At 33.6% G+C, this 16,842-nt stretch overlaps 3 protein-coding genes across 6 annotated transcripts; 1 reads left to right on the top strand and 2 right to left on the bottom strand.

The window, feature by feature from the left end:
- Nucleotides 1-1,343: 1,343 nt before the first annotated feature.
- Nucleotides 1,344-7,668, bottom strand: Wbp2 (WW domain binding protein 2). Of its 2 annotated transcripts, none has more exons than XM_088275334.1 (7): nucleotides 7,558-7,668; nucleotides 7,094-7,268; nucleotides 5,924-6,083; nucleotides 4,647-4,777; nucleotides 3,804-4,314; nucleotides 3,215-3,300; nucleotides 1,344-2,630 (listed from the first exon to the last, which is right to left on the bottom strand). In XM_088275334.1, exons 1-7 carry the CDS (start codon nucleotides 7,611-7,613, stop codon nucleotides 2,583-2,585), a joined length of 1,167 nt encoding a protein of 388 aa, XP_088131460.1. In that variant the 5' UTR covers nucleotides 7,614-7,668; the 3' UTR covers nucleotides 1,344-2,582. The 2 variants fall into 2 exon arrangements, with proteins under 2 accessions (XP_088131460.1, XP_088131465.1); XM_088275339.1 differs by having other exon boundaries at nucleotides 4,251-4,314.
- Nucleotides 7,669-8,175: 507 nt separating this feature from the next.
- LOC148312691 (18S rRNA aminocarboxypropyltransferase) lies at nucleotides 8,176-12,551 on the top strand. Of its 3 annotated transcripts, none has more exons than XM_088275363.1 (4): nucleotides 8,176-8,231; nucleotides 8,398-8,668; nucleotides 11,177-11,427; nucleotides 12,275-12,551. In XM_088275363.1, exons 2-4 carry the CDS (start codon nucleotides 8,409-8,411, stop codon nucleotides 12,493-12,495), a joined length of 732 nt encoding a protein of 243 aa, XP_088131489.1. In that variant the 5' UTR covers nucleotides 8,176-8,231; nucleotides 8,398-8,408; the 3' UTR covers nucleotides 12,496-12,551. The 3 variants fall into 3 exon arrangements, with proteins under 3 accessions (XP_088131489.1, XP_088131480.1, XP_088131496.1); XM_088275354.1 differs by having other exon boundaries at nucleotides 8,176-8,259; XM_088275370.1 differs by having other exon boundaries at nucleotides 8,176-8,303.
- Nucleotides 12,552-12,553: 2 nt separating this feature from the next.
- LOC148312690 (uncharacterized) lies at nucleotides 12,554-15,446 on the bottom strand. Its single transcript, XM_088275381.1, has 4 exons — nucleotides 15,238-15,446; nucleotides 14,926-15,144; nucleotides 13,228-13,392; nucleotides 12,554-13,048 (listed from the first exon to the last, which is right to left on the bottom strand). The coding sequence occupies exons 1-4, from the start codon at nucleotides 15,349-15,351 to the stop codon at nucleotides 12,908-12,910; spliced, it is 639 nt and encodes a 212-aa protein (XP_088131507.1). The 5' UTR covers nucleotides 15,352-15,446; the 3' UTR covers nucleotides 12,554-12,907.
- Nucleotides 15,447-16,842: the final 1,396 nt, after the last annotated feature.

The raw sequence follows: 16,842 nt of genomic DNA, 5'->3' as shown, positions 1-16,842 counted from the left end.
ATCTAGTTGGTAGATTGTTGTTTTCCTTTAGACATCGAGTACAAGAATCATAGACAATTAGGTTGAAGCGCGCCTAATATTTAACTCCAAATGGCAGTTTTAGTAATACCCTTTTATAGGATGTCACTAGAATATTTGAAACCCTCTGTATATAAACTTTTAAGTATGTCCTGGCATACATTTTTCTTCAGTAATAATGAATGGTTAACCTACTTTGTGAATATGATATAACGAGTTTGGAATGTACATGTTAATCTGCTAATCTAATATGTACTTTGTAATATTCATTCATTTTTGTATTAAAAAATATTTATTATAAACCAACTAATAGGCAATTTTACACTTGACAAATGCCATTTAAACTCCCCATTTAGTAGTGGTAAAATTTGATGTTAGTTAATTAGTTCTGTTTGTATACAATAAATTAATGTTTTATTTTCTTTCTTGTTACACACATGTTTGTATTTCTTTTATTATATTTGGTTAAAGATATCGTTTGGGACCAGGGGTATTCACAAACACGGGTGTCCACTCTACACCCACTCCCGATAGCATCACTTGAACATCACAATTTAGGTGTATTGCCTAAACAGTAATTAGTACAAATAAATCATATTGTCGTGTTTAGTAGAGAGAGATAGCCTAACCTCTTATAACCCAAATTATTTATAATGGCCCTAGATTATCTATTTAAATTAATTTATTTTGGCAGAAGATTATTCTTATACATACAATGCTATTTATTGGTTCTGCAAACTTTGTTTATTTGATGTTATTTTTAATTTAATGCTATGTTATTTTACAAGTTTTTTGTGTGTTTGTATTTGAGTGTTTTTTTTTAAGCTAATGCTAATATTATCTCAAAAGTATTCATTCTAAGTAATTTATATTGTACAATATTTATTCAGTACTGTATACAATAGTAACATATTAAGAATAAATTATTGTGAAACGAAAAAGAGTTTTATTTAGTTTGTGGAAATTAGCCATCTACATATTCGATGCCGTTTGTCATGTTATTGTAGTGACAAATATATCCCATTTTATGTATAATGCAACCAGGAATACAAAACAACTATTCTCTATTTATTTAATTTTATACAAATAAGGTCTTCCATGTTTCTAATTACAAGATCTTAGCACGCATACAATGTATGTAAGCTATGGTCACCCATATAAGTCTATCTCAACTGCTGTGTTTTTTAAACATGGAATTCTGTCTTCGGAGGACTATATGTTTCCCCAAATATTATTATAGAAATACAGATATGAAATTTAGTATTTATTTCATAATAATTTGATGTCTTGAAAAAGGGGGATAGGTAAATAAATAACTTTCTCACTTTGAAGTGCAAATTTTATTACAACAATAATAATATAGATTTTACAGATATATAATAAATCTAGATAAAATAATTCTGAAAATCAACACGGGCAAATACTGTTTACAATATCGAGAAGGCCTTTGTGATAAATGAAGCGTCACTAATCCTAGTATAATATATTTTTTTTTTTCAAAAATATATTATGTACCTACATATTTCATAAACATCTTTATAAATATAATGCAACTTTATGAAAATAATAAACAATTTCAATTTTCTTATTGTCTAGTTTTTTTAATAATTTCATTTGCGTTGTGCAAAACAAGGAATGTATCCAACTTAGCGAATTAAGCAAATATGACTGGCATGATGATACATTACTAGAAATTATATTTGGTATGATCACTAAATTATGTAGAAGACGTGACAAGTATGTGAACAATGTGAGATAAAGTGCTGCGACAATCTGGAGTCATTACCTTGATTAAACGGCTCAAGGTCCACTTCACATATAACACCTACAGATTGCTCAACATTGGAGTGAAAAAACAACTTTTATAATACACCACAATTCAAATAATGTTTCCAGCTTAATACAACAAATATGCTATTATTTTTTGCTAATTTTTACAGTTTCCGAAACTAATTTATACTGTTTCTCTAACCGATAAAAAGAATGAAATCAAACAAACATTTCATGATTGATAATATTGTTCCCATACAATAAAAATCCATTAAGTGACAAAGGAAGATTTAATTTTTATTTTTCAAAGGGTTCTTTATATTTATAGAGTAAAATACTTTATTTTACAAAGTAATTTAATGCCACTGAAAAAGAACAGTACATATTTACTATTTACAAAAGAAATGACTCTTTCAAATGTCTTTAAAAACAAAACTCATTCATCACATAATGCACTTGTACTTTTTACAATACAAGTTAAAATGCAAATAGTCATTTTTATCAGAAGCAGCTTTTGGATATTTATTGTATGGCGATGATGTATTTATCATATTTGGGTATTTGCTAATAAAATGAACAATATGGAAACCAACCATAAAAATACTACCTGCAAATTTGAAACTGGAAACGTCTCAGTAAAAATTGATTTTCTAACAAGGAATCGAAGCCAAGTATTTGCCATACATTCTTTCTCATTCATAAATAAAATAAAGTAACATGCACAAAAAAAGCATTAAGACTGTCTACAAAAGGCAAAAATTGGGAAGTTGGTGCAGTGTGGGTTATCTGAGTTTTCATTGGTCCTTTTTCGACATCGATTGATTATAACTCGGAGGCTGTTCCTAAAAAAAGTACAAAACAAAATATAAGGACAAGATTTAAGTTGAAAGGATGTGGAACACTCAAACGATTGGACTCGTGTCATCCCATGGATAAAAGAATATCAAAACACTTCTTTACACACTATTGACAGTTTGATTCTGCACAGGCACATGAAAAAACCTACGAATATACTGTTTTACATAGTCAGATTACTTTGATAATAGATTTATATTATCCACTGACACTTCGTGATGGAATTGCATTTTTAATATATGTATTATTAGATTAAAACCAATATTTTTAGCTTTTCCACTTTTTTTATTTCATTTTTTATTTGACCAGCGACCGGGTTTCGTCTGTCCAGTCTGATGATGTCGGTAACGACGAAACCCGGTCGCTGGTCAAATAAAAAAAGTGGAAAAGCTAAAAATATTGGTTTTAATCTAATAATATACATTACTTTGAGGTTATAAGCAAATTATTGAATTCATATAGTAAACTAGTCTAATAGGATTGGGTTTGAGGTTTGTAAATTCAATTGTCCGTATCCTAAGGTATAAAAGTTATAGTTATGGCAATTATGCCAGCTTCTAGAGTTACTTACATAATATGCCGGTGGTGGAACGTAAGCCATCTGGGGCTTACTAGGATCATAATACGCACTTTGAGCTGCCTCAGCGGCTTTAGCATCTGTTAATGACATTCAAAATATATAAAACAAATAATAAAATAAAAAATACTACATGTTACTTCATATCTTACAGTAGCTTGGAATGGATGAAGCTTGAAATAGTTAATATGAAATAATTTGGCACTTCAAAATTATTTAAAATGATACGAGCTAAAAGCTTACGATTAAATTATGATGACAATGTAAATTGTATTTTTGTATTACAATAATCAAGGTAGAAAAAAAGCTTACATGTTTGGAAAAGTATGCAGATGTTTCAAGGAATCTTGCAAAATCCATTTACAAATTAAAACAGTGTTTTTATATTCATACATATATTCTTCTTCTGTTATTATACAACAAATAGAAATATATAAGATTATGTAGTTTATAGAAGTAGAAATTTAAAGTTAACAAACGTAATAAAGTAAATAAATTGTTAATTTATATTTTAGCGAATATTCTATACAATGGAGAAGTTTGACGTCACAATATAATCAACTTTACTCTTTTGTAGCATTACCAAATGACGGAGGGGCAGAAGCACCTGGCTGGGGGTAACTAGGGGCCCCCGGTTGAGGCCCAGAGTATCCCGGCTGAGGCCCAGAGAATCCCGGTTGGACTCCAGGGTATCCCGGTTGAGCACCAGGATATCCCGGTTGGGCCCCAGGATATCCCGGTTGAGCCCCTGGATACCCCGGTTGGGCGCCTGGATAACCCGGTTGGGCCCCTGGATAACCCGGTTGCGCACCAGGATATCCAGGTTGAGCTCCAGGATATCCAGGTTGTGCTCCAGGGTATCCCATTTGAGCCCCGGGGTATCCCGGTGGGGCCCCAGGGTATTCGGGTTGCGCCCCAGGATAGCTCGGCTGAGCTCCTTGGAAACCCGGTTGGGTTCCGGGATAGCCGGGCTGTGGGTAGCCTCCTCCCTGGGCCGGAGGCTGGTTGGGATACCCGCCGATATTAATACCTGGATACGGTGGCGGCGCGCTCGACATGAACACAGAGTTCGGCGGGGGTTGGTCTGGGAATGCCTGTAAAATGACAATTCTCAATTGTGAAAGGGTAATAATAAAAATAGATATACACACCTGACGAAGAGACGGGTACATATCGAATGGTTATATACTAACATTACTAACATTTTCCTAAAAAAAAATAGTATAAAATAACTCAAGTCATATGTGTATATCACACGGAACGCTCTTGCAAAGGACAAGACTTCTTAATATGAGTCTTTGATGTGAAAATGTATTGCAAATGGGACAAATGTGACCACATAATAATTTGCATATATTTTTTTGTTTATTTAAAAATATATTTATTATTATTGTACTATCTGAAAAGAATGATTAAGAGTACTCACATTTGTCGGGGGCACCCAGCCGTAGTAGCCCTGCGGAGAGGGGGCGTAGGCCGGGGGGGGTGCGGCATACCACGGCCCACTGGGAGGAGTGTACGGGGGAGGAGCGTCATTAGCATTCATCCCTCGAGTGGCTGCAATCAAACAGTCTTCATTTACACTACGCATCTTAACAAAATCAAATCGACAGTGTTACCTCGATTTCTAACTTCACAAAGGCAAATTCTGCATTTCACACATTTTAATTCTACATCAACTGCCCTACCTTCGGATTATTATTCAAAAACCGGGTAAAATGTTATCGGTTTTTTTTCCCATAAGATTTCTCAATACTAATACTTATTTACAATGTACCAGACAACATTTTTAAACAACAGACCCATTTATGACCCTTTTTATGTAATCAGTTTTCAACATATCCCTTCAAATGGAATATATTTGAAAGGATATAAATGACTTATGCGAAGAAACTTAGGGTGAAGGACAATTTTATTGTCTTGGTGGACACTTGGCATTTATTATGACTTTTGAGTCTTTTTCACAGTAATTTCATGAAAAAATCATTTAATGCAGTGGTCCCCAACCTTTCCATAGCCGCGGATTGGTCAAGGTTTGATAATTTTATCACGGCGTGCTGAGAAGGGGGATGTTGATTATAATTTTTTTTACTTGTTTTGATTTAAGAATATTATTTATTTCAAAATGCCTTCAAAATGAAGTACAGTTACACCAAAAAATTAATATGAAGTGATGAAACATTTTAAACTCACTAAAACGCTAAATGAATGAGAACCCTGAGCTGTTTGTTTGCATAGAGACTTGTTCCATCTGGGGATAATAGGAGATAATGACACCCGACGTGTGTTGCTTATGTCCAGTTCATTCCGTTGTTTTCTTTTGGTTATTATCACTCCAGAAAACCCTGCTTCATGCAGATAAGGCCGCCGTCATCTGAATTCTCTCGCGGTTGATTTTCTTCTTGCGTGACATGCTAGATTAGCCTGGTTTGTTGACAAATGGGTCGCTGATCCATTCATTACCAGTTTGTGGGTTTTTAGTGGTTGGGAAGTAGCGCTAGAACTATTTTGAAAACAATGACAGGTGACGCGTCTAAGGCACCTCCTAGCAGGGCCTTAGGAGGTCCAATACCATTTGACCCATGGACCGGCACTGGTCCACGGCCTGGGGGTTGGGGACCACTGATATAATATATTTAAATAGTTCATTTTATTAATTTACTTAACTGCATCATTAATGAAGATAAATAAAATAATATTCACCCAAATATGCTGCCTTTAGCATGGCTTGTCCGAATTCGATAGCACCGCCAGATTTAAAAGTCATTTTGAATTTGGCTTCACCTCTCCAGTTCCCGTTGGGCTGAGCGGCAACTTTTCCTTTTATGAAATTCGCACCAAACATCGGCTGCTCCACTCCAACCTTTTTAATGTTTTTTCATTATTAAATCAATATACAATTTTATACAAGAAAGAACAAATATGTTCATTTGGTACCCAGAGTATATAAAAGATATTAATAGAAGTTTAGACTTATCCAAACTATTCCTTATTTATATTATATTATTGCATCATCTCATGTTGTTATAATATTATAAATTTGTATTAAATAGTTTATTGTTTTAGTGAAACCATGTAAGAAAAACAAAAACAAAAAATATACAAATATACATATTTTTATGTATATTGTTTTTTAAATAAGCACACACATAATTCAGCCATAGAAGTGTTAGATTTTTTTAAAGAAAAGCAGAAAAAAAATCAAGAGATGAAAGTAATCAGTATAGTTACTATTAACAAAGCAAATAGTAATATTGTATACATAATTATAAGATAAGATTTTAAATAAGTTCACAAGAATAATAATATTTCTTTCTTATCATCATTAGAAATCATGTTGATAACATTATTCAAACAAAGAAAATATTTGTTTATTAAAATTATCCATTTTTTCATTATTTCATTGATAATAAAAGGATATTTCCCCCAGTAAGTTGATATATTATAAGCAACTTACAGTAACCTGCAGATACTTGATTGATGCTTACAAAAATTAATTTTTGTTTTACATAAACATTAAATATTTTCTAAAAAAGTACCCATTACTTAATAAGGGAGTAGTAAGGGAGTATGGACATAAATGAATGTCAGTATTTGAGCAGCTTAGAGGTTAAACATAATATGTTATACATATGTTTTCGCATGATATTACTTTTAATAATAAATCATTATTAAATAAACTTTAGTTTTTTTCTTTGGTGTACCTTTAAAATTTCTTAATTTGGTAGGTGTACCTTGAACAGAAAAAGTTTGCGGAACACTGCACTAGGCGGTTCATAAATTTTTCATCAGGATAATTCACTACTACTTAAACCAGTATTACATATTATTGTGATAATGTTGTGTCATATAATGATACATGTAAAGACTCACATCACTCAGTGTTATGAACGGGAAACTGAATGATCTCATGGGATCCGAAGGACTCTTGGAGTTGTATATTATTCGATGGGTGGTGAGATACATTCGGCCAGTCTTTGTTCCTTTGAATTCGTGGCTATCCGGTCCTGTTAACTCCATGTTAACATTTTCGGAGAATAAAAGAATACTGGAAAAATAACACAATTCATCATATTTATACCCTCAAGATCTGAACACTGAAAACATAATACAGTAAGCCAAATTTGTAAACAAATTTACTTGCTAAATTCTGACTGTAAAATGATTAAAGTACAGATTTTAAAAACAAATTTATAATAAGTAATATCAAATCAATATTGTCAGTGTACACAAAAAATGTGTCATCCATCGAGATAGCGTCATTCGAAACATTTCACAATATCGTATCATGTATGGTTTGTCAATTACAAGAAAATATATAAATTCAGCAAACTTACCCTTCTCCAGCGTGAAGTAACACTCCGTTATCGGCATGGGCGGTATTTAGCGACATTTTCAACAATTATAGTTGCGTCAACTCAACGCACAGCTGTCAAAATCTGCGTACTGGTATTGCGTACTTGCGTACCAAAGACTAATTCACAGTGTCACAGACTAACTAACTAATTGCGTACCATTTAGTACTAATGAGTCCGCATAGCATGTAGTTCTACGATGTAGTGCTACGTTATATATATGTAGGTACCCCACCCATATTTTTTGTAGAATCAAACATTACGTTTAAAGTATGGTGCCACGTTATATAAAATTCTCAACATCCTTTTTTAAGGTTGCTTGGCTGTTGCCGATAAGATTTTCGACTGACTTTCTTTTTGGCCATTTTTTTCATATAAAATAAACACTACAATTGTAGTATAATTTTGCTGGTAACACTACAATAAAACTACACACGATTTGTCAACGCTGCACATTTTAGCGTTACATCGCTATTGTTTAGGTGGCCAGCACATGCTTGTTTTCCTCTTTCGGAAATTAGAAACGCATGAATCCCATACAAAAACTACTTTCAATATCGATTAAAAACAACGTCCAACTCTACTCAAACGTCAAATGATGAAATTTCTAACCTAAAACTTCAAATAGTTGTAAACAGTTGTAAATATACATATTAGTAAGTCTTCGGTTGTAAAGCTCGCTAAGTAGGTCAACAAACGCATAAACATGAAGATTTTTTTAATGCAAAGTAAACTCTCGTAAAAAATCGTCCCTCAGATGTCTTTTTTGACTTGCTCCTTTTCTTCACTCTCCAAAATATTTATGAATATGTTTAATTTTAGAATAAAAGAATATGGCACCTAACCACAAAAAGAAAGGACGAAATCCGAATAAAAACCGACCCTTAAAGTCCGACCAACAATACGCTGAAACTTTTAATGAACTAACTATTAATGACGATGAAGAAGAGCCTAATAGTGAAGACGATGGTCTAGGATGTGAAGCCACTTTTCCAGTAGCCATGTGGGATTTAAACCATTGTGATCCCAAGAAATGCTCTGGCAGAAAATTATCCAAACATAAACTTATCAGGACTTTGAAACTTGGCCAAAGGTAACATAATATATCTGTGTTTTGGGAATTTGAATACCTTCTCTTCAAACCCTCATCCGCACCCGATGGTGCATAGGGCACTGCATCATATAAATGCATTATTATCTTGATCGTTAACACATGAAGGCAAGATAATCAGCCCTCCACTTAGGTACCAGTCCAGGGTAATATTGAATAAATATTAGAGTGAAAATCACTTATATTTATGAACAATATTTTTTATTTCTTAAGAATTTCTTTCTATTTAAATAGGCTAACCGTATGTCTTAGTCCCACGTCTTTGGCCTGACTTGTCCTGATACGGTGTTGGCGGGCTTATCATTTTGTATAAAAAATAAAAATATTTGTGCTTTGTCAAATTATGAAACGGTAATTTGTTGTTGGTTATTAAAAGTTTTTTGTTTTTAGTATATTTTTAAAGTTTTTTTTTTGTATTCTTAATATGCACAAATAATTTAATTTTGATTACTATTTTTATGTAAAGGTATACACAAAAGATACACATGCTATATTTGAGCAAATGTGCATGCTACATTTGAGCAAGTGCTATTTAGTAGCATGTAATTTGCTTGAAATGAGCGTGCCCAAAAATCGACACAGTTGCTCGATATCCCAATGCCACTTTAGCCGGGATACCATTTCGCATGTGTGTATCCTGTTTCTGTACAAGACTTTCAATTTTAGAGAGTAACTCATGAAACTTATGCGGCAGCATGCCCAAATGATTTTTATAAGCCTCAATATCTTTTTCTATTAGCAATTGAGTACTTGCTCCTACGTTTTCTCCTCTTTCTTGATGACAGAAGTTTTTGGATGCATTGCATTGCAACAAAAGAATGATTTTATTCAGTTTTGTGCAAACGACCACTTTGTTTTTCCATTTTCAACACTAAGCTGACAGATAACTTGCTAGTCATGTGTGTGGAGTATTTGGTTTGCGCATGCTTATTTTGAGCAATTGTTTACAGGTTGAGCATGCTTATTTTAACACGTTGACTGCCACGGCAATTTTCAGGATTCCGGTCTAAAAACCCAATGCTTTTAATTATAAAATGGAAAATCACAAATTAATGCTTCAAATAAAAATTATAAATTTTTTATAATTAAATTTTCTGTTCATGTAAGCCAGCATTGATTTTTTTGTTCTCTTCCTAGAAGCCATTTATCCATATGAACACTGATATACTACAAATTTTATTGTAACTGCACGAATATGGCAAGTAAACACAGTACGAGATAACTAGTCGGCGTCCTAGCAAAAAACGCAATCTACGAGTTATCTCATAGTTGGCAGTTATTGTGTTAAGGATGCTCATTAGTAGCATGTGTATCTGTATTTTTAATTAATGTTTTACTAAGTAAATACCACTATTGTGTATCTGTACCCTAAGCATAAGCAGCCTGTTTGAAATATAGAAATTTATCTCACTCTGCCAAGTGCAGAGTGTGATCGAACCGAGAAACTGCCTCTTGAGTCCGTGACACTAATCACAAGATCACAAACCAGCACAAAAAGATTAACCAATTACTAAAGAACTTACCTTGTTCACGCTGAACTAGGTAAATTTTCTAGGAGCAGAAGTATTGATTTGAAAAATTTAAACAGTCATATTTCTCTAGATGTGTTTACATATGGAGTGCAATTTTTAGCATTTTAACTCCCTAATGTGGTAAGGAATGCAAATGCAAAATTGTGCTCTGTATGTAAACACAGCCATGAAACACGAGACTTTGATATGAACAACAATTACTTTTGCTGGAAAAAATATATGTACTTTTCGCACAACCTTAAGGCATACATAATATCCAGCTTATGACAGGCCAAATTATTGATTTTTTTTACTTACACAAGTATCAGAATACTTTCTTTAATCTGAAAAATTGTGTCCTCTGACATCCAGTTAAAATTTTCCTTTTTTTGTGCTGTAAACCACAAATCAAAAGAAAAATCAAATTATTTATTCATATACAATGTTTAGTCCCAACCAACAAAAAAAATGCAACCATTATTTTTTCTGGATGCAATACTCTGGCAACTGCAGATAAAATATGTTTAAATGCTTTAAAAATTGCATTTTATGACTACCAATTCCAAAGAGAGGTAAATTTGATGGCGACAAACCAAACTTTAAAGTTGCAAGAATGGAATGCAGTAACACGCTTTAGCAACTAATAATGTTTTTCAAATAAGGGACATCCTGGTATTTTCTGGTTCTTTTGAATTTTCACTGGAGCAACTGCATGTTTTGTAAATATGTAAATGATAGCGTGATTTGTCAGACTTTATCTAATACAACTGCCAATAGTGTTTGCGGTGTTAATTACACCAAGACAAGGTGATCAGTTCTGTAAAATAAATATTATTCCAGGAAAAAGAACATATTTCATTTGACCTCCTTGGGAATCGAACCCAGGACCTTACGCATGGTAGCCAAACGAGATAACTGCATTGGATGTGGACTAAAATATTACATACCAAACCTTGTCAATCTGTTTTATTTCTTGCAGATTTCCTGGCTTGGTACTGACTCCAGTAGGAACACAATGTGTAAGCCCAAAAGACAAAGAGATAATAGAATCTTGTGGGATCGCCGTTGTAGATTGTTCTTGGGCTAAAATTGAAGAGACTCCATTCCACAAAATGAAGTCACCGAATCCGAGACTTCTGCCCTTTTTGGTCGCTGCCAATCCGATCAACTACGGAAAACCCTGTCAGCTCAGCTGTGTGGAGGCCTTGGCTGCAGCAATGCACATTACTGGTGAATTATTTATTTCATTTTCAAATTCATAAATTTCTTGATCATGCTCAAGACACACTGACCAACAAAATGGTATTATTACCCGGATGTTTTTTCAAGATTGTTGTTTAATTTTAAAAAATACTTTAAAAAAAGAACAACCCTCTATTTTAGGGACTTGTCGGCATGTAGGGTAGTAAGGTAAATATGAAAAATACACTACAAACGCCCAGAGAAATTGAAGATAATTATTTTAAATTCACTTTGCAATTGGTGAAAATGGAACCCGCAACGCTGCAGTGTTTACCTAACTACGTTATAGCAGCACTTATGATTTTAATTTTTTCTTATTCATTTATTAAGGAAAGCATTTTAGTAAGTTGATAATACTTTGTATCACAAGCACATGTATGAACCTTATGTCAATACATATTTGCTAATATTAAAATGCATATATTTTTTTGCTAATTCATTATTATCCTACTAAACATCTAGGCACTGCGTCCAGGGCTAGAAATATGATTTTTATGTAGATCTGTCTGTCTTGGAGTCACCATCGGTGATGCAAATTTATTTTGACCATGTGAAAAATAAATTAGTTCCATTTTTATTTTATTTCAAATTTTGCGCAGGGCTAACCTATTTTCTAACGACTCCAAAATTTTACCAGTATATTCTTCAATCATCAGATATCAGCGGTGTTTAAACCTGAGAAATTTTAAACTCAGTTTCCATAACTTCAAACCATAGTAATATTTTAGATTGAACCATCCTCATATAACCAACCGCCTTTGAGGTGATTTTTTGCAAAACGGTGCTATATAAATTGCCCATTATTATCAATATTATATGAAACTTTGTTTTTCAGGACACAGAGAAGAAGCAAAATATTATTTGTCAAAGTTTTCTTGGGGCCATTCCTTCTTATCTCTAAACTCAGAATTACTGGACATATATGCATCATGTGAAAATAGTGGCGAAGTCGTACAAGCGCAGAATAAATATCTCGAGGATGCTAGAGAACGGAAGACAGAAGAACCAGATTTGCCGACGTATTCCTCCAGTAGCAGTGAATCAGGAAGCGATTAGCTCTTTCAATCTGTGATATGTATTAATTTGTAATATAATAAAAACTCATACTAATATATTTATTTTTCAATATTTTACTTTATGTTAATACATATAATGAATTCGTAATTATTGAGAATGATTACAACATTTTCACATTTTAATTAAAGAAGAAGAAAACAGTATTCGTGTGAAGGAAATCTGACTTAAATTGAAAACAATTAACTGGGTGCTAAAAGTAAAAATAAAACAATTGATAAATGTTGAGATTGACTGTTCCAAAGATGATGTTTGTAGTATTATCCTGATTATGGGCAGAACAATATGAGATTTCCACCTACAGAAAGATTTGCTCCAGTTTTACAATACTTGTTGGTCAAAGGTTGAAAAATGAAACATTACACTTAAGATTACACTTATAAAATAATAAATTTTAGTTTTTGTCTTTCACTTTGATGAGGTCAGCGAGATTTATAGCTACACACGGCTCCTTGGTGTCAGCTTTTGGGTTCTTGTCCAAGATCTCGGTGACAGGATAGTAGTTCTCTCTGTTGTCCACGTTCCATCCGGAGTACTGCAAAACGAACATTAGCTATCACGTCACATGGAAAATGTATCTATTTTAGTAAGTGCCGGCAGAAAGTAAAGATGATGACAAGGTTCTTGTTGAAACTGGTTGGAGAAAAAAATGAACCAAAAAAAGGTGGTTAAAAACAAAATAGTTTTATTTTATAAAGATAGTAATGTACTCACCACACACGTGCACTTATGAAGAGTCTTTCCATTGGACTCCATGGGTATGTACTTCTGAAGGAGCGCCTTCCCATCTATTTTCCAGAGGTTGATATCGGCAGCTTTAGATGTGACCTTCTCGCCATCCCATTGCACGTCACTCTTCAACAGGACAAAGTTCCCCGACTGAAACCGAAGAAACATTCATGTAGCCACGTGACCACTGTCGAGGCTAGACGCGGGACTTTGACACAAATAGTGGGAAGATGGTTCTCATTCGACATTTCTAGAAAACAGGGAATCAGGCTGCGACAATATACACACTAAATCCGAAACCTCTACGGGACTACTTCTACTTTTGTGACGAACTCAGAAATATTGATTCCTAGGAATTATTGAATGTCTGCTCTTACTATATTAAACGCATTATTCACATGTGAATCATACTTTTTTATTCTCTAATGGACTTCTCTTTCACACACATATCATACAGATTGTATTCAGAGCTGGCAGTTTTTGGGCGTCTGCAAGATTACACACATCATTTAGTAAGGAGAATAAAGCACTTAAATCGATTTCGTGACAAACTACATTTGGATGTGTAAAGCTGTACTGGACAACAATTCTAACAGTAGCATTGAAGCATTTGGTTGATTCAAGGGGTGCCATGAGATAGTTGGGTAGATGTTCTCTGTGCGGGTTCGATTCCCATCAATTGCAAAATAAATTTGAGGAATATTTATTTCCTGATGAATTTCTCATATCTGCTTTTACAATTCTTACTATTGTACCAAGAGGCAAGCCTCTTACCCCTTGATAACTAAACATTCGTCGGCGGACTACTCCATTAAAAACGTGAAACTTATCAAACGTATTTATTACAAATAAAGTCTGGGCATTTACGGGGCTTTATATGAAAAATAACTCCCATAATCGGAGATAATCTAGATTTGTGAAGTATTTGGACACTCAAAATGTTGTTTACATAGGTAAACGGAGTGGAGTAAATAATTGTGTATCTTTTGATGAAAAAAAAAGGTTTGTAATCTTCTGATTTCGGTAGATTTTAAGTTTTTTTTATTTTAGTACATTTCAAGTACATTTGCATTGTTGCCAGCCATGGAAAAAATTGTAAAATGCTAAATAAAAACTAACACAAGCAATGATCAAGCCGAACTACATGTTGAGATATTGTTTTGAGCGACATTTTGAGTGTGTCCAAATCCTCATTCACAAATCTGGGTTTCTCCATTTAGGAATTTTATATTGAAATAAGGGTGTATGCTAAATGAAAAGCTTGTTCAACTCAACCATAGATTATGTTGAGAACTCACATAAGAACTTGTTAATTAAATAATAATAACACAATAAATTGGACAAATTTGTGAAATAAACAAAAACAAAAAGTATTTTAAACAGAAAATTTTCTACTATGGCAGAAATGTAATTAATCGATATTAATTAACCTATGATTATCTGTGTTATGAGACACAGATAATCATAGGTTAATTAATTTATGAACACTACTTTTATTTCATGTTATTGTTTAAAATAAATTGCAAAGCAGTAAAAGTAGGATTATTACTATTACTAAAATTGTTCGAGAAACACGAGTATCGACAAATCCGTCGGCAAAATGCTTGTACGCCATAACATAACCATAGAATAATGGGTGCAAGGCGCTAGTAAAACGCCGGGTAAAACTAGCAAATTACTTACATGAAAATGTTTGGGGACATCCTTTTGCTGGCTAGAATCAGACTTGTTCCCATCAGATCCATTCTTTTCGTCTTCGGAATCCTCTTCCTCTTCTTCTTGTTCCGCGTCTTCATCCAGCTCACTTTCCTCTGAAGAAGAGTTCTTTCGCTTCTTCTTGGTAGAACTGTTAACCGAACCTCTACCCGTGCGCTTACGAGCGCCACCTCTAGCCGGTGCTTCCTAAAACGATAAATAAGATTGCAAACTCAGCACCACGACCAGAATATAAAAAATAACTATCTTAAGTAATTCCTATTAAAAAATTGTGTTTACGGCTGTGGCGTCGGGCGTCCAGTCCTCGCCGGAATCCTGAAACTCTTCCGGTTCGTCCGCTACTTCTGAGGAGTCCTCATCTTCGGATTTTTTGATATTTTTTCTTTTACGCATAATGGCTGATTTGTATATGCACGGTATAAAACTTCAGTAAAATGGCAAATCGACGAAAAGCGACGCCAACAACCAGAAGCAATCCGGATTTCAATAGACTTCTGTGGTGCCCAAAAAGGAACCATAAACTAAAAACTGGATATAATCAAAGACAATAACGCTTTTTGTTAAAAAAGGCGGCATCAATACTATAAACAAATACTTACATAAGTACCTACCACCAAATAGATTCATATCTACCCACAAAACTTATAGTCCTTTTTTATTATGTAGTACCAAAAATCCATTTAGCATTTTTTTAAATTACCTTACGTCCAAGTGACTCTGAAATCTACCATGAGAACTTTGCTATTATATGTCACCTAAGTAATACTCACCACTTAAAAATAATTAGTGAAATCAACAATTTGTACCTCACTTGAAATATCCTTCTGTACCTATCCTTCAATGTTTTGTGGTAGTAATATTTTAAACGAAACTTAAATATAAAGATTGCCAGGAAAATTTTGGAATAAACAGTAAGATTATGAAGACAATAATTTTTTTTCATGTTTATACTTCTAACCCTCATCCGCACCCAATGGTGCACAGGGCGTTGCATCGTATTGATGCAGGGTAATCTTCATCGTTACTTACATGAAGACGAGGTGATCACTCCTGCGCTTCAGGGACCAGTCCAGGGTAATATTAAATTATATATACATACTAGATTTATACATAGTGACTGGAAAAAATCTCAGGCCAAGTTTAATGCAAAATAAATTACTAACAGCAAGGATCTCATATTCGCAAACAGCTCTTAAGCACCCTTGAGGTAATCTTACGAAAATGGCCCTTTATAATTTAACCAAAATTATTATTATTGCCTGACTGGATATGTCGTAGCAAATTCTTGAGGGGTTAAGAGGTAACATTGAAAAAATTTACCAACTTAATGCAACTCACCTTATATATATATATATATATTTTATAGGGAAGTATATCCAGATGAGATAAATTAAACCTGGTGAATATCTGGATTTCTTACCTTTTTAAAATAAATGTTAATTGGCAATGAATGTTTGTAAAATGGTATTTTTATAATATGCGGCATTAGGTTTATTTTGATGTGCGGTCATCGTTGTCCAATCACAGCAGCAGTGAGATAATTTTGTTAGATGGCTCTGGATAAGTAATCCAGAATTAGTCACTAGTAATTCTCATGGCACTTATATAGTGTTATACAACTAAAATTAGCAAGTGTTTTGGCCTAGAATTTTCACTCATGAATTACATGAAATTATAGTAACTTTAATCAAGAGTAAATCCACTCACGAGTAGGCATAGGCCGCGAAACTTAAAAAGTTGAAGCCTGAGTAGGGTCATGATAAGTGGTGTTACATAAGCCGTAGCTAGAATTCAGTCACTTGGACGTTCGGTAATTACAAAAACAAAAAAATGAACAACTAAAATTTGGATGAAATTTTGAATGCGTGGAGTAGTTAACTTACA

This window comes from Brachycentrus maculatus, unplaced genomic scaffold (genome assembly GCF_059751285.1).
Source record: "Brachycentrus maculatus isolate JH-2025_06_01 unplaced genomic scaffold, ASM5975128v1 h1tg000036l, whole genome shotgun sequence".
NCBI lineage: Eukaryota > Metazoa > Arthropoda > Insecta > Trichoptera > Brachycentridae > Brachycentrus > Brachycentrus maculatus.
The sequence above is the reverse complement of the archived record's forward strand: the minus strand, read 5'-3'. Positions and strand labels throughout refer to the sequence as shown.

Bases quoted from the DNA above. Each gene is read 5' to 3' on its own strand.
- LOC148312690 (XM_088275381.1), bottom strand. From the start codon at position 15,351: ATGCGTAAAAGAAAAAATATCAAAAAATCCGAAGATGAGGACTCCTCA. The intron at 15,145-15,237 runs GTAAACACAATT...TTATCGTTTTAG, and splicing joins GGACGCCCGACGCCACAGCC to GAAGCACCGGCTAGAGGTGG. The intron at 13,393-14,925 runs GTAAGTAATTTG...CTTCGGTTTCAG, and splicing joins ATGTCCCCAAACATTTTCAT to TCGGGGAACTTTGTCCTGTT.
- LOC148312691 (XM_088275363.1), top strand. From the start codon at position 8,409: ATGGCACCTAACCACAAAAAGAAAGGACGAAATCCGAATAAAAACCGA. The intron at 8,669-11,176 runs GTAACATAATAT...TATTTCTTGCAG, and splicing joins ACTTTGAAACTTGGCCAAAG to ATTTCCTGGCTTGGTACTGA. The intron at 11,428-12,274 runs GTGAATTATTTA...TTTGTTTTTCAG, and splicing joins TGCAGCAATGCACATTACTG to GACACAGAGAAGAAGCAAAA.
- Wbp2 (XM_088275334.1), bottom strand. From the start codon at position 7,613: ATGTCGCTAAATACCGCCCATGCCGATAACGGAGTGTTACTTCACGCT. The intron at 6,084-7,093 runs GTGAGTCTTTAC...AACATTAAAAAG, and splicing joins CGTTCATAACACTGAGTGAT to GTTGGAGTGGAGCAGCCGAT. The intron at 4,778-5,923 runs GTGAATATTATT...GTTTGATTGCAG, and splicing joins GCTAAAGGCAGCATATTTGG to CCACTCGAGGGATGAATGCT.